Genomic DNA, 13,208 nt, shown 5'->3' with positions numbered 1-13,208 from the left:
AGCAAATCAGGTGGCGCCTTTCCAGCGGCAGGGCCTCATCCTCCACATGAGTGAGGGGTAGAAATGCCATTTCAGCCAATTAATGCCTAAAATGTTAAATGGCTGTACAGCAGCCAGCATCAGGAAGAATGCATTCTCCACAGATACTTAGGGATGTGGAATGGGCAAGGCCACCATCTTGAAAATTCTGGTCCAACATACTGCTTCAAGGATTTGAACTACTTCCACATCAAGTCTTTTTTTTTAGAAAAAGTCCAAGAACATTTTATTAGCATTGTATCATAAAATAAAAATTTTATCCCCAAGAACATCTGAATATACAAACCAAACAGGGAAACAAATCAGTTTGAGATACAAAAGTAGATTTTAGAAACATAAATATGTGCATTTTTAAAAATTACAAACCTCTTACATCAGCATAATTTATGCAAAATTAAGACGAGTGATAGATAAATGAAATAAACTTGCACAATTAATTCAGTGGCATAAAGGCATCTTAAAAATGAAGGATTTGTTTCTAACATTGCACTTTTTGACTAATGAAAGTTAAGAAGTGGACTGTCAAATCCACTGTCCTGCTGAATAGCGTCCACATTGGGGATCAAACGCGACAGACACTTCTGATGGGAAAGTTCGCTCACCTTTGCTGTCCAGCCATTCAGTGCTAGTTCCTGCTCAGGCTCAGTGCACTTAATGTACTTAGGTGGCTTTGTCCTTGTACTCAACTGGTCCCTGTTAATAACAGAAATTCTGCTTTCTGCAACATTTTCTATTTGTTCTGTGTCTATCCTCGACATGAATGGAATTGTTTTACTTGAAAAGCATGCATGCTCTCCATCAGAAAGAGAGCTAATTTCAGAAGTTACTGAGGAAATGGAAGGTGACATTTGTGTAGCACCATTTGTCATTAAATCTGCTTTATGTGGCAAGTTTGTAGATGACAGTGGCTTGGAAGTGCTACTGGACTGGTGGCATACTTTTCCTCCAGCTTGCCTAAAATTGAAAGTGTCCATTTGACAAGGCCTGATAGCTTCAAGACTAGAAACAAAATCACCTTCATCTCTTTCGGGGGTTTCTTGCACATTATTTGATGCTGTGGTCATAGGTTTGGAGCAGACATATCCTTCTGAATTATGTATACCTTTTGAAGGCAAGACACAATCCTGATCGCATGCCACTTGCAGAGATGTTCTGTCCTTATGACTATCAATAGAATTCAATGTGGGGGCTTTGCCAAAACACACTGGGGAAAGGTATTTGGCTGAATTCTGAAAATGTGCAAGATTTGCAGTTCTGAGAAGCTCTGATTTTGATACTGCATCATTCAGCTGATGACCATCTTTTGTCTCAAAAAACAAGGTAGTCTCCTTTTGTAAAATATCAGCCGTTTCTTCAATCTTGTGAATGTTAATTTGTTTATAATTTGTAGATAATTCTTCATCTGAAATGCCATTCTCTGCAGTTGTACCATATAAATTACTGTTCAAATTTTGTGGAACAAATACTGTGCCTGTTGTGTGCTTTTTGAATTTTATGACCTGGTCTTCATTGGAAGATGGTTTCCCAACATGGTTTATCTGCACGTGAACAGATCCGCTGGTCTCTTCATCATTCTCAGAAATGACTGGAGGTTGTCTTGAACTTTTCATATTTGGATGGGCTTTGAGTGGAAGAAAGCAAGTAAAACACATGTACACAAAGACTCATCCATGCAAAATAACAGATCAACTGACAGAACAAAGAGAAGAAATTTCATCGGCTACAGTGGAAGCCAGATACAAATGAAGTTAGCACAGAAAGCTAAGTATCTGAAATATAACTATCAATTAACAACTTTCTTACAATAGTTCTTTATTATATAGATCATAGTAATGTTGTAAATAATTAGCTAGAATTCACTAAACAAAACCAATATAAATCTAGGCAGTTTCATTCATAACTGCAGGCCACCCCAAAGCATATTATAGGACCACATCCTTTACTTTTATATGCAAACATATTCAAATTAGAAGAGATGCACACTTGCACCACAGAGGGCTCAAAGTTTTAATATTTCCACATTCTTATGCAGACTTAAAATCAGAGCCTACTGTCTTCGGCACCTAATTAGTGAATTTAAAAAATCTTCGTGTACTAATTAGTGTAAGCAAAACCACATGCATTCTGTCAAAGTTAATGGGATTGAACTTCTATAGATGATGGCCATAAGCAAAAAGATTTCAACAAAATATAAAGAATCAGTACTGATATTTAATTTCTAGCATAAAACAGGCAGTCACTATTTAAAAGGTGTCCTTTTACACCAATCTTTTTAGACCAAGCTATGAAATAATATTTTCTACTTATAAGGAGAGAAGCTATCAACTTTCCTCTTGGTCTCTGAATGTGCAGTTTGAGCTGACTGTTAGTACAAGTAGGACTTGGTGTGGCTCAACTTTCTCTCTCTCTCTGATAGGAGAGTATTGCAGCATACATGTTGACCTGGCAAACAAAATCCCATTTATCCAGCCCCAAAGTTTTGCTTTTGCATGTAGGCTAACCCTGCACCTCCCATCCCCTCTTTTCAGCCATGAAATGCTATACTAGCAATAGTAGTCAGCCTTAATTTTTCATTCCACTATTTCATATTTTACTTAGTGTTATCTTAAAATGGATAAACAATCATGTCATCTGCCTTTCAGGCTCATCCATTCTTTGCATTGGATGTCAATGACATTTCAACTGGCAACCATTCATGCCCACAATTCACTTTCCTACTGTGTACAAGTCAACTCCAATTTTGGAGGGACTTCAAAAGTGCTAACATCGGTGATAGAAACCTTACTACGTCCTGGGACATTATTACAGGACAAACACGCTATACCACTGAAGTTTAGCAAACCTACTTATCTCTTGAATACAGCTAACCTTTTAATATTATGTTTTCAAATAACATCAAAACATTAAACACTATCAAAAAAGCAACCTTAAACTAGGAACAAAATAAACCCCAAAATCTGAATATTCAATATTACAAATATCATACTGACCTGTAAGGGTTTCAACTTTATCACGCTTTCGACTTGGAAGAGGAGTTTCTAAAGCTTTGGCCATTGCAGCCAACTTGCTAGCAGCATTCATGATCCTCTTTTCAGCACTGAGAAAATGACAAACATTTTAAATAAACCTCTACTGCCAATATAATTAATTTAGTTCTTGAACCGATATTATCCAAGTGATCACAAACATCTGTTTCAGTATCAGGGCTTTTCTGACCGTAATTGGGTATTGGTGAGGAGTGTAGGGATCAATAACCAACATCTGCTTTACATGTATTAGAATCTGAAAGTGTTAGTCCAATGCCAAAAAATTCTCTTGCTTTATAACAATCATTCAATTTGCCTACACACAGTACTGTACTCTAAAAATGTTTTTTGAGAATTTATATTGAATCATACCAATTAAATTGAATTATGTAGCACAGCTAAACAAGCATGCTTTTTAAACAATTGCACAAGTGAACAAGATCAAGCACAGCAACAACAGTCTCTAAGTAGGAAAATCAATTGTGAGGTACAAAGAGCTACCCGGTGGAAAAATAGTCCGTTGCTTTGCTATCCTCCGAAGAGGAAGTTAAAAGTTCAGGGAGAGAAAAGGCAAAATAAATTAAAATGAGAGTTTAACCAAATACAGAGAATTGAAATGATTATGAAACGTTCAAATATGTTAGCACTTCCAGTTCTTTGCTCTCCACAGTCACTGCCCTCTGTCTAACTACTTCAAAATGTACATTTCCTTGATATATACTGATCCATTGTTAAAATCAGTAAGAAGTCCGCATTGGTCAGTCTTTGTCCTCTCTGAAAAGGGAGAAATTCTCTTACAGGATTCTGGTTTCATATTTCCACAAAAAAAATGTCAGATTTAAAAATGATCAAGTTCTGGCACTCAAAGTTTTGATCTTATGCACTGGAACACTATTTAATCTTTGATTTCGGACAAGAGTTTAATGAGCATGTGCATCAAAAAGGACTTTTTTTTAAAAAAGGAGTTATTCTAGTCTCAAAATGTTCATTTTACAATTAAATGCTGTCATGAATACACTGGTGACCACAGTAAATAAATGTTCTTTTCGAAGCTGCAACAAAGGTTTTTACCCATCATTCTTCCCACCGTCTACTAGGAGTTGGTGGAGGCAAGTCAAGTAATATTTTCGCATTTTTCGTGCGGTTTGTTGACGTTCCTTCAATACTTCTGCACGAATCATTTCAGCTGCTCGCTTCTTGCTCTCTTGAATATAATGCATCATGTCTCCTGCACAAATTAAGAAAAGTTCCTGAGATACAGAAACAAATGGGGAGGCAACGGACTAATTAGTATTATGGCTGGACCATTAATCCAGAGACCTAAGTAATATTCTGAATACCCGGATTCAAATCCTGCCATGGTAAATGGTGGAATTTGAATTCAATTAAAATCTAGAATTAAGAGTCTAAAGATGACTGTAACTCCACTGTCGGATGTCAGAAAACCAGGGAACTGCCATTCTTAGCTGGTCTAGCCTACATGTGATATCAGAACCACAGTTCTAAACTGCACTCTGGGCGATCAGGGATGGGAAATCTGGCCTAGACAATGATCCCCATATCCCATAAATGAATATAAACAATTGCATCAGAGCCTAAAACTGCAGCACTAAACTTTGTTTCTCTGATAAGAGCTAAACAAATAACTTGCATTTATGAAGTGCGCCTGAACAATATATGTCACGGGACATGAAGGACTTTGGGATTCTTGTGGGTCTGAAAGGCAATCACTGTTGGACTGCAAAGAAACTTGACAGCTAACGTGCACGAAGCAAATCTCAAGGAAACAATGCAAGGATGTCAGTTAAGTTATAAGTGGAGAATACTCTTCTCCTCTTTCCATAACCCTACATCATTCAGACAATATGCTCTTTTAATTGCCCAAATGGATGTTTTCATATTTGCCTATAACACTCCAATCGCTAGATTTTTGTTCACTCACTTAACCTATCTTTGTAAACTCATGTCCACAAAGCCGGGTTAGCAACACCACATATGAATGGAAAAACTCAACTCACTTTCATAACTACCTTTATATCGTCAGCAATCTTAGCAATGAATTAGATTAAGGCCTTGCTCAGTCCTTAATCTAATTCACTTATAGAATGTAAAATGTTGAGGCCCAGCACTGATCCCACTGTGGCACACTACCAAATGTCATCTGTCCAATCAGATGAAGACCTGTTTATGCCTACCTGTTATCCAAGCCAAAATGTCACATGCCTCACATGATGGCTTTAACTTTCTGTAATAACATTTGTTGCAGCACCTTGCCAAATACCTTCTGGAAACTGAAGTCCAGTACCTCTATCAGTTCCCCTTTATCCACAGAACATGTTACTTCAAAGGATTTTACCAATTCTATGCATGTGAATACATCTGAAAATACCCTTCTCTGAATTCCAATCAACAGTGACAAAATACATTATGAAACCATTAATTGATTCATTTTAAGGGTACAATTGGAATTTGTTGCATGGCACATACTTACATCAGCATACTATATTGCAAACCTATTTGACGAATATGTACAAAATTAAAGAGATGTTTGTTATGCCAAAAACCAATCAAAATCAATACTTGTGTTGAAAGCAGCTACGAGAAATGCCAGTACAACTTGTTCTTTCACAACAGCTACTTAAAATTATACCCAAAGATGGATGTAATTCAATTTTAATTCATATAATTATTACAAAGAGTCAACTATTCTATTATTATAACTTACATCGATCAGGATTGGTAGAAAATGGATACAGATTGATAACTTTTGCATTTTGTAATTCTTGCATTGCACAGAGGATATGCACAAGAATAGACTGGTGGTAATCACCTCTGATTTTGTTTACAGCCCTCAAATACTGATGCCGGATTTCTTCTAACCCTTTTGCAGGGATCAACTTGCACGAATTCTCAGAGTTCCAATTTTCCTGTAAACTAAAAGAAGAAAAATATTGGAAAGGTAGTTCTAAGGATAAATTATATTATTTGAAATAGCAAAACCCTAAAACAATAGATCATATTCAGATAACCATGAAGGTCTCCATGCTGAATAATAAATATTTTAGGCTTTATCTAATCTACCAGAACTAGTTACTTTGGATGCTCAAGATTTAGTTGCCTAAGGCAGTCTTACTGATTAAATCATGTTTTTTGTTCCCTGATTTTTCACATTCTTTTCAGTGACCAGATCTGTAACTTAGCCTGATGAGCAAATGTTGTATGTGCAGGCTACTCCTTGTCACAGGAATAGTCCAGATAGAAATTTGGCATTACCTGAATGACCTGTGGTGTTCCTAACAAATGGTTTACGTCAATATCATCTATTGAACAAAACTTTGGGGAATAGAATCCCCAGATTTTAGAACCAAAAGAAAGTAAAACATTGGCTAACATAAAATTTATTTGGGCAATATTGTTCTATGTAAATGTAGATGTTAACAATGGTGTAACTTAGGATGCGTACAATCTTACATCAACTTGAATACTCATAATTTGTTTCTGTATACATGAACGTTCAACTACATATTTAGGCTAGGTTACGTGTATTTGTGAAATGTGGGTGTGGATTTTGTTACTTGAGCAGTTGCTTCAATTAGAATAAATTGAGCAGTTATATGCTCATCTTGGAACTAAAAAGGTATCTGCAAAATAAAACTGTGTTCTACTTATTTCAGCAATGCTGATGCAGATTTAAGTGCAAGAAAGATAGATTCAATGTGTTGTAATATCACTTTAAGGTGGAACATGCTAATAAGCACGTGACTAGAATGTACAAGTGACCAGCACCATCTCATAGTTCAACTTCCAGTATGTAGCAAGAGTGCAGTTCCTGTAACGATAGTTACTGAACCTATACAACAAATCTGTCTGCCAAGCAACAACAGTCCTGCAGCATATTTTAAATAAACAGACTGCTACTGTTGAGACTATCACTCTTCTTTCTCACTCATTTTTGGAACAGAGAATTAAGTTGAAAATTGAACTTCAAACCAGTTTGTTTTAAAAAGCGAGCACAAAAGTTAGATGTTTGCTGTTGGGAGTTGGCCTGGAAAGATAATTCAGGTTAATTACTGTTCCAAGGATACTGCAGATGGTTCGGCACAGGGATGTGCTATACTCAAGACTGGTAGCTGGTTGGATGTCAAATTGGTCAATCTATAGAAAACTGACACTGGCAGCCAACCACCAAAAATGATGGAAAAGAAAGAGAAAACCAAAGAATGAAGAAGTGCTGATAAGTTTTGGGAAGGAGGCAGTTTTGTTCTGGAAGTTTCCAGATGGGCGTTATTTTTGATTTTTGCACTGTCCAGCTACTGATTAGTTGAAAGTTCTGAGAAAAGAATCCAATCAGTAATAAATAAGTAAATATTTCTAGAGGCCTGCGGAAATAGTTTACACTGACTGGTGACTTTGGCATTCTTATCAAACTGGCAAATTACAATCTTTTAATTTTAAAAAAATGTATCCTTTAAGTGTGTCTGTACATGTCTGTTTGTGTAAGATTCGTGGTTTAATTAGAAAACAAGATTGCACTTGGATCATGGATATTAATTAGACAGCCTTGTTGTTTGTTAGTTACATTAAGAATAATAAATTGTTAATTTTTGTTTGCGGTAATAACTTGCTCTCTATAATCTGTTATTTGTAAGGTCTGGCTAGGAACAACTGAGCAATGTTAAGGGTCATTGAACATTTTAATCTCACTTGTTATAAATCTTGTCATCGTGAGGCTGATTGGTTTGACTTGCTATCTCTTTATACCACATTCAGTTTACTGTAGATGATATGAGATTGGCAGGTATGTACAAACACAGAACCACAATACAAGCTCTCTGTACAGTACAGGACCTGTGTACAAATCTGCAATATGTCAAACCTGAATAAACCACCAAAAGTGAGGTTATGTAGAAGTTTCTTCCCAATGTATGGCATAAATAGTAGATAAAATGCTGTAGTTCCACAGTCCAAGTAGGGGGTTGTACTAAAGGAATGCATGTAGGGAAACTCAAGACCACAAGTCTTGCAGACACAGGCTTCTTTCAAGTGGGCCAGATACTTTGAGAAGCTATTTGATTATACCAGGTCTTGATTGCTATCAATATTGTGAGACACCAACTTCTAACTGTGGAAGACCCAACAGAAGAAAGCTCTGATCTAACCTAAACAACTGCAGAAGAAAATCCCAAAATATTCTGTTCCAGAAAATATTGATGCCAAAAGCACAACAAAATGTTAAGAACTGAAAAGCAAATCCACTAAAGCAAATAAGAATTTAAGAACTGCAATGAAAGAAAAAGAGCCAAGGCAGGATTCAAGTACAATATGGATCTTGTGATGTTAACTATTAAATGTGTCTGTGGAAATTCATCTGCAGCATGTCAAACTTCATTGAAGATCAACATACATCATTTCAAAACATTATTTAATTATTAATAACAAACCAATAAAGGGATATGCACTACCAAATTTCTCAAGTATTCGACTATTTGGCATGAACATACCAAGAATTTGTTTTACTGCCAGTTGATTCACTTTCTTTAAGTCTTCTTATGAGATAGTCTTTCTCATTTTGCAAAATATTTACGGTTCTTTCATGCTCCTCTGTGAAAAACAGCAATAGAAATATTTGAAAATTCATTATTATTAGACAGGGTGATCAAGACTTTTTATTTTTGCTTTTGTGAACTGAAGACAGCTCTAAATTAATAAAGTGTAAAGTTCAGTATAATTCAATTACTTGAGGACATAAACAATTTGGCTTGCTTCAGAAAATCATAATATACAGCAACTGTTTGCATAAAACCATGTATCAAATTGTTTGAACAGAAATCACATTTTCGGACATTAAATACATAGCAATTTATCACGATTTAACTAATAGAAGGCACAAGTGCTTAAGTAACAAAACCCTCACCCACACCTCAAAAACATACCAGCTGGCTTAAATAAGTAGATGAAAGTGCACCAAATTGTGCACAAAGTTAAAAATCACACAACGCCAGGTTATAGTCCAACAGGTTTATTTGGAAACACTAGCTTTCAGAGCGCTGCTCCTTCATCTGGTAGTTGTGAATTGTGAACACAGTATTCAAGTTGATGTAAGATTACACTCATCCTAAATTACACCCATTGTTAACCCCTCAATTTGCACAGAACAGTACTGTCCAAATATATTTTATCCAGCCAATATTTTAGTTTATTTCAGTTCTAAAATTTGGGTGATTCTATTCTCCAAAATTTTATATAATAATGTTGAACATTACTATCAAAAAAACCCTCATAACACATCAGAATCAACTTCATAAACACAGAAGTCACGAAAATGTGATTTTCCATCAAATATGTGAGATTCCTTATTTCCATGTGGATCAATATTTATATCACTAGTTAATCAAGTGACCACTGCCTCTTCATATTTGGAGCTTGTTCTCAGCCACATCTTTGTTTTGTTAAAAAAGACAAACAGAGGCTTCAACAAACAGCCTTGAATGCTATAAATGCAAGAAAGTACGAACAAGCTTGAAGATATCCTTAATCAATTTGGCAATTAGGGCCTTCAGCATACAGTTCAACAATTCCAGATCACAATCGCTGCTTTTTGGTTACTTTGTGAAGATACTCCTTTTCACATTTAGCTTTTCTTACTGTCTCAACACCATTTTCTTTCACCATGCACCATCAACCCTTTTATCATTTCATCTCTAATACATTCCATTTAGATCACATTCCAGACCTTCCATATTGGGGTTTGCCTCCTACCCAGCTTTCCTGCGTCTGTACTTACTTGACACCAGTTGCATTCTAACTTTTACTAGTCCTGAAGAAAGGTAATCTACTGAGAAGTTTGTTACATTTCTGTCCCTACAGATATTGCAAGATCTGTTGCACATTTACAGAAATTTGGTTTTAGTACTGTAAACAGGGGTGCTGTATGTTGATCATCAGAATCATTCAGGACATGATTTTTAAACTAATTGTCACTGACAGCGAAAATGTGTTAAAAAAAATCAGAACCAAACAAAGCAGATTTTCATGTATCAATACACAAGTACAGCAAAAGTACACATTTAAAGGCATTATTAAATACAAAAATTGACTTTCAAAAACTTACTCAGACTACCTCTGGTGTGCAGAAAACAAAATTACATTGAATTTAATGCAAAATAGCAATAGAATTACATTGAATTTAATACAAAATAGCAACAGATTGTGAAACGCTAACTGTTGATAGACAATCAACAATTGTGCGACTAGTTAAATAAAAAGATTAAGGATGTTATTCTTGAAAAGGCCAGAGAAACAAGCTCAAAGGTAGCAACATCCCAACTTTTCTTTTAAAAAGATACGTTTTACCCAATTTTCCCCCTCTGATCAGTATCAGCCTAGTCCCATTTGATTTACTGTTCAATACTGACCTTTGAGATGTTGTACTTCAATATTATGTTCATGAACAGTTTGTTGAAGCTGCCTACATATTTTCTCCAGCTTTTTCTTCAGCTGTTGACATTCCTGTTGTAATTTCTGTGCATGCTCTCTGCATTGTTCATTGCATGGGTGGTATCCCAGGCTTAAGCTTTCATTTCCAGAAACTAGGTCTGTAAACATATTTTCAAATCTACATTAGAGAGAGCTTTTGATATTATTTCCATAATGAAATGCATTTGCAGCACTTTCATCTCTGCAAGGTTTTGCCACTTCTCTATATAGGGAAATATATGAAATCATACAAAGAAAAAATAGTAACAATAAAACTGATATCTTATTGTGATTTACTTTCTCTAAATATGCCTTAAACATTCTTAAGCTGAAGGAGCAATAAATCTATATTAGACATGGTAGAATTTGTCAATTTCTCTTCAGATACAACATTATGGGAATTGTAAGAGTTTATACTTACAGTAAGATACATGAAAAAAGAAATGTTCCCTCATAGATAGGATAGTGAAGAAGGCATTTGGTATGCTTTCCTTTATTGGTGAGAGCATTGAATATAGAAATTGAGAGATCGTGTTGTGGATGTACAGGAAATTGGCTAGGCCGCTTTTGAAATATTGTGTACAATTCTGGTCTCCTTCCTATCAGAAGGATGTTCTGAAACTTAACAAGGGTTCAGAAAAGATTCACAAGGATGTTGCCAGGGTTGGAGGATTTGAGCTACAGAAAGAAGCTGAATAGGCTGGGGCTGTTTTCCCTGGAGCGTCAGAGGCTCCAACCTTACTGACTTTTATAAAACCATGAGGGGCATGGATAGGATAAGTAGACAAGGTCTTTTCCCTGGAGTGGAGGAGTCCGAACTAGAGAGCATGGGTTTAGAGTGAGAGGGAAAAATTTTAAAGGGGCCTAAGGGGCAACGTTTTCATGCAGACGGTGGTGAGCGTATGGAATGAGCTGCCCGAGGAAGTGTTGGAGGCTGGTACAATTACAACATTTAAAAGGCATCTGGATGGGTATATGAATAGGAAGGGTTTAGAGGGGTATGGACCAAGTGCTGGGAAATGGGACTAGATTAGGTTAGGATATCTGGTCGGCATGGATGAGTTGGACCGAAGGATCTGTTTCCAAGCTAGACATCTCTGACTCCGAATGAAGCAAATCAAGCTTGCCTGGAGAGAATGAAAGAATAATTATTTTTGAGGTTGCAACTGAATTGTTGGGAGAATTTTTGGACATTTGCAGGAAAACAAGTGACCAAGTCTGAATTTATATACTTCTGCTCTTCCCAACCCAATTCCCGTAAGCAAAAATAGCCAATTAGCTGTAGGGGGTTTACTTAAATATTTATTGGGTTAGTCAAGTTCGGTTCACCCAGATGCATGACGTCAATTTGATTCTGATGAAACCTTATTTCTGCAGTTTTTCCACCATTTGTTTTGTTGTGTATGTTATGGATATAGCAAAGGGTGTATATCTATTGAAGAGAACATATGAAGCAGACTATACTATAGAACAATGAAGTCAGTATTTAAGGTAAGTATTTAAGACTGTACATACCCATTTCAGGTTAAATGTAATTTCTAATTTTGTACATTTGGAAAATCTGGTAAAAGCAGATATAATCATTTAAAGTGAAAAGAAAAATTAAATGGTTTACTTTCTCATCAGCTAATAGTTACATGGCAGATTTAGTGCATGAAAAAAAGGAAAATTCAAAATATCTAAGGATGAACTTGTTAAGAATGTTTATTCCAGGAAGTAATAAAAAGTTCAATAATTAGTAACTTAATTTGAAATGATTCAAACAAAACTATTCAAATTAAAATGACTTTAAAAGGTGAATTTTTGATGGTTTGATCATGAGCAGTTCAAATATTGGTGAAGATTAACTCATTTATTTAATCTTGCCAGAACAGAGAAAACTCAACTTCAATTCTTTTGCTGACTATTCACCTATAATTAACGGTTAGAATTAACTATATGCCACCTCATATTGAAAACTCATTGTCATCGATAATTTTCTGAATTGAACAGGACTATAAAATGATGAGAAAATGCCACAGAAAAAATTAACCATTTGAACCCATCACTGCCAACATTTACATCAGAATAATCAGAAACGTTTGAGAACTTTACTCTTAACTATGTACTATTACATTAAACCAGTGATCATATTTAATTTATTTTGTACAGTAATTGAAATACCATATTTAGCTTCATTTTGTTGTGCAAAATCTTTCAGCTTATGCTGTAAACATTCAAGTTCATGTTTAAGTTGAAGTTCAGATGATTCAAGTTTTCTAAGCTGTGTTTCCTTTGCAGCTTTGTATTCTTCATGTTGTCTTTCACAGTCACGTAACGCATTTTGTAAATCAAATTTGTCCTCCAATTTGAGAAAAAAAATAAATTAGGCATGCAACACATCATTGAAGTCATTTGAAATAATATCTCAAATAGAAATGCACAATTATAATCAACACAGTTCTTTCATTGCTATCAGAAACTGCTGCTTAAATAAATACAAGTAGAATGTTGAAGAAGGCACCCAAAATTCCCTTGGTTTAAAAGGTATACTCTGAAAAAATACAACGGATTCCCAAGCATGCTGTGTTTTCCATTACACCTCACCACTACATTAATGTGAAAACACCAAGGTTACGTGTGCAATGCTAAGAGACCACTGCATGGGGATGAGCTCTCAACGAGTCA

General features: G+C 35.6%; 1 protein-coding gene across 2 annotated transcripts in view; it reads right to left on the bottom strand.

Moving 5' to 3' along the window:
* Positions 1-248: 248 nt before the first annotated feature.
* Positions 249-13,208, bottom strand: part of cep152 (centrosomal protein 152) — an 85,985-nt gene continuing 73,025 nt past the window's right edge. For both annotated transcript variants that reach the window (XM_087981405.1, XM_087981406.1), the window contains 7 exons: positions 12,705-12,882; positions 10,481-10,660; positions 8,567-8,666; positions 5,896-5,999; positions 4,137-4,293; positions 3,030-3,136; positions 249-1,660 (listed from right to left, as the gene is read on the bottom strand). In XM_087981405.1, the coding sequence (XP_087837531.1) occupies positions 537-1,660; positions 3,030-3,136; positions 4,137-4,293; positions 5,896-5,999; positions 8,567-8,666; positions 10,481-10,660; positions 12,705-12,882 (1,950 nt within the window). In that variant the 3' untranslated portion in view covers positions 249-536. The remainder of the gene's footprint in view (positions 1,661-3,029; positions 3,137-4,136; positions 4,294-5,895; positions 6,000-8,566; positions 8,667-10,480; positions 10,661-12,704; positions 12,883-13,208) is intronic.

This window comes from Chiloscyllium plagiosum, unplaced genomic scaffold (assembly GCF_037043375.1).
Source record: "Chiloscyllium plagiosum isolate Xiang-an unplaced genomic scaffold, Cpla_swu_hap1 HiC_scaffold_39, whole genome shotgun sequence".
NCBI classification, from domain to species: domain Eukaryota; kingdom Metazoa; phylum Chordata; class Chondrichthyes; order Orectolobiformes; family Hemiscylliidae; genus Chiloscyllium; species Chiloscyllium plagiosum.
This window is presented reverse-complemented; position numbering and strand designations above follow the sequence as displayed.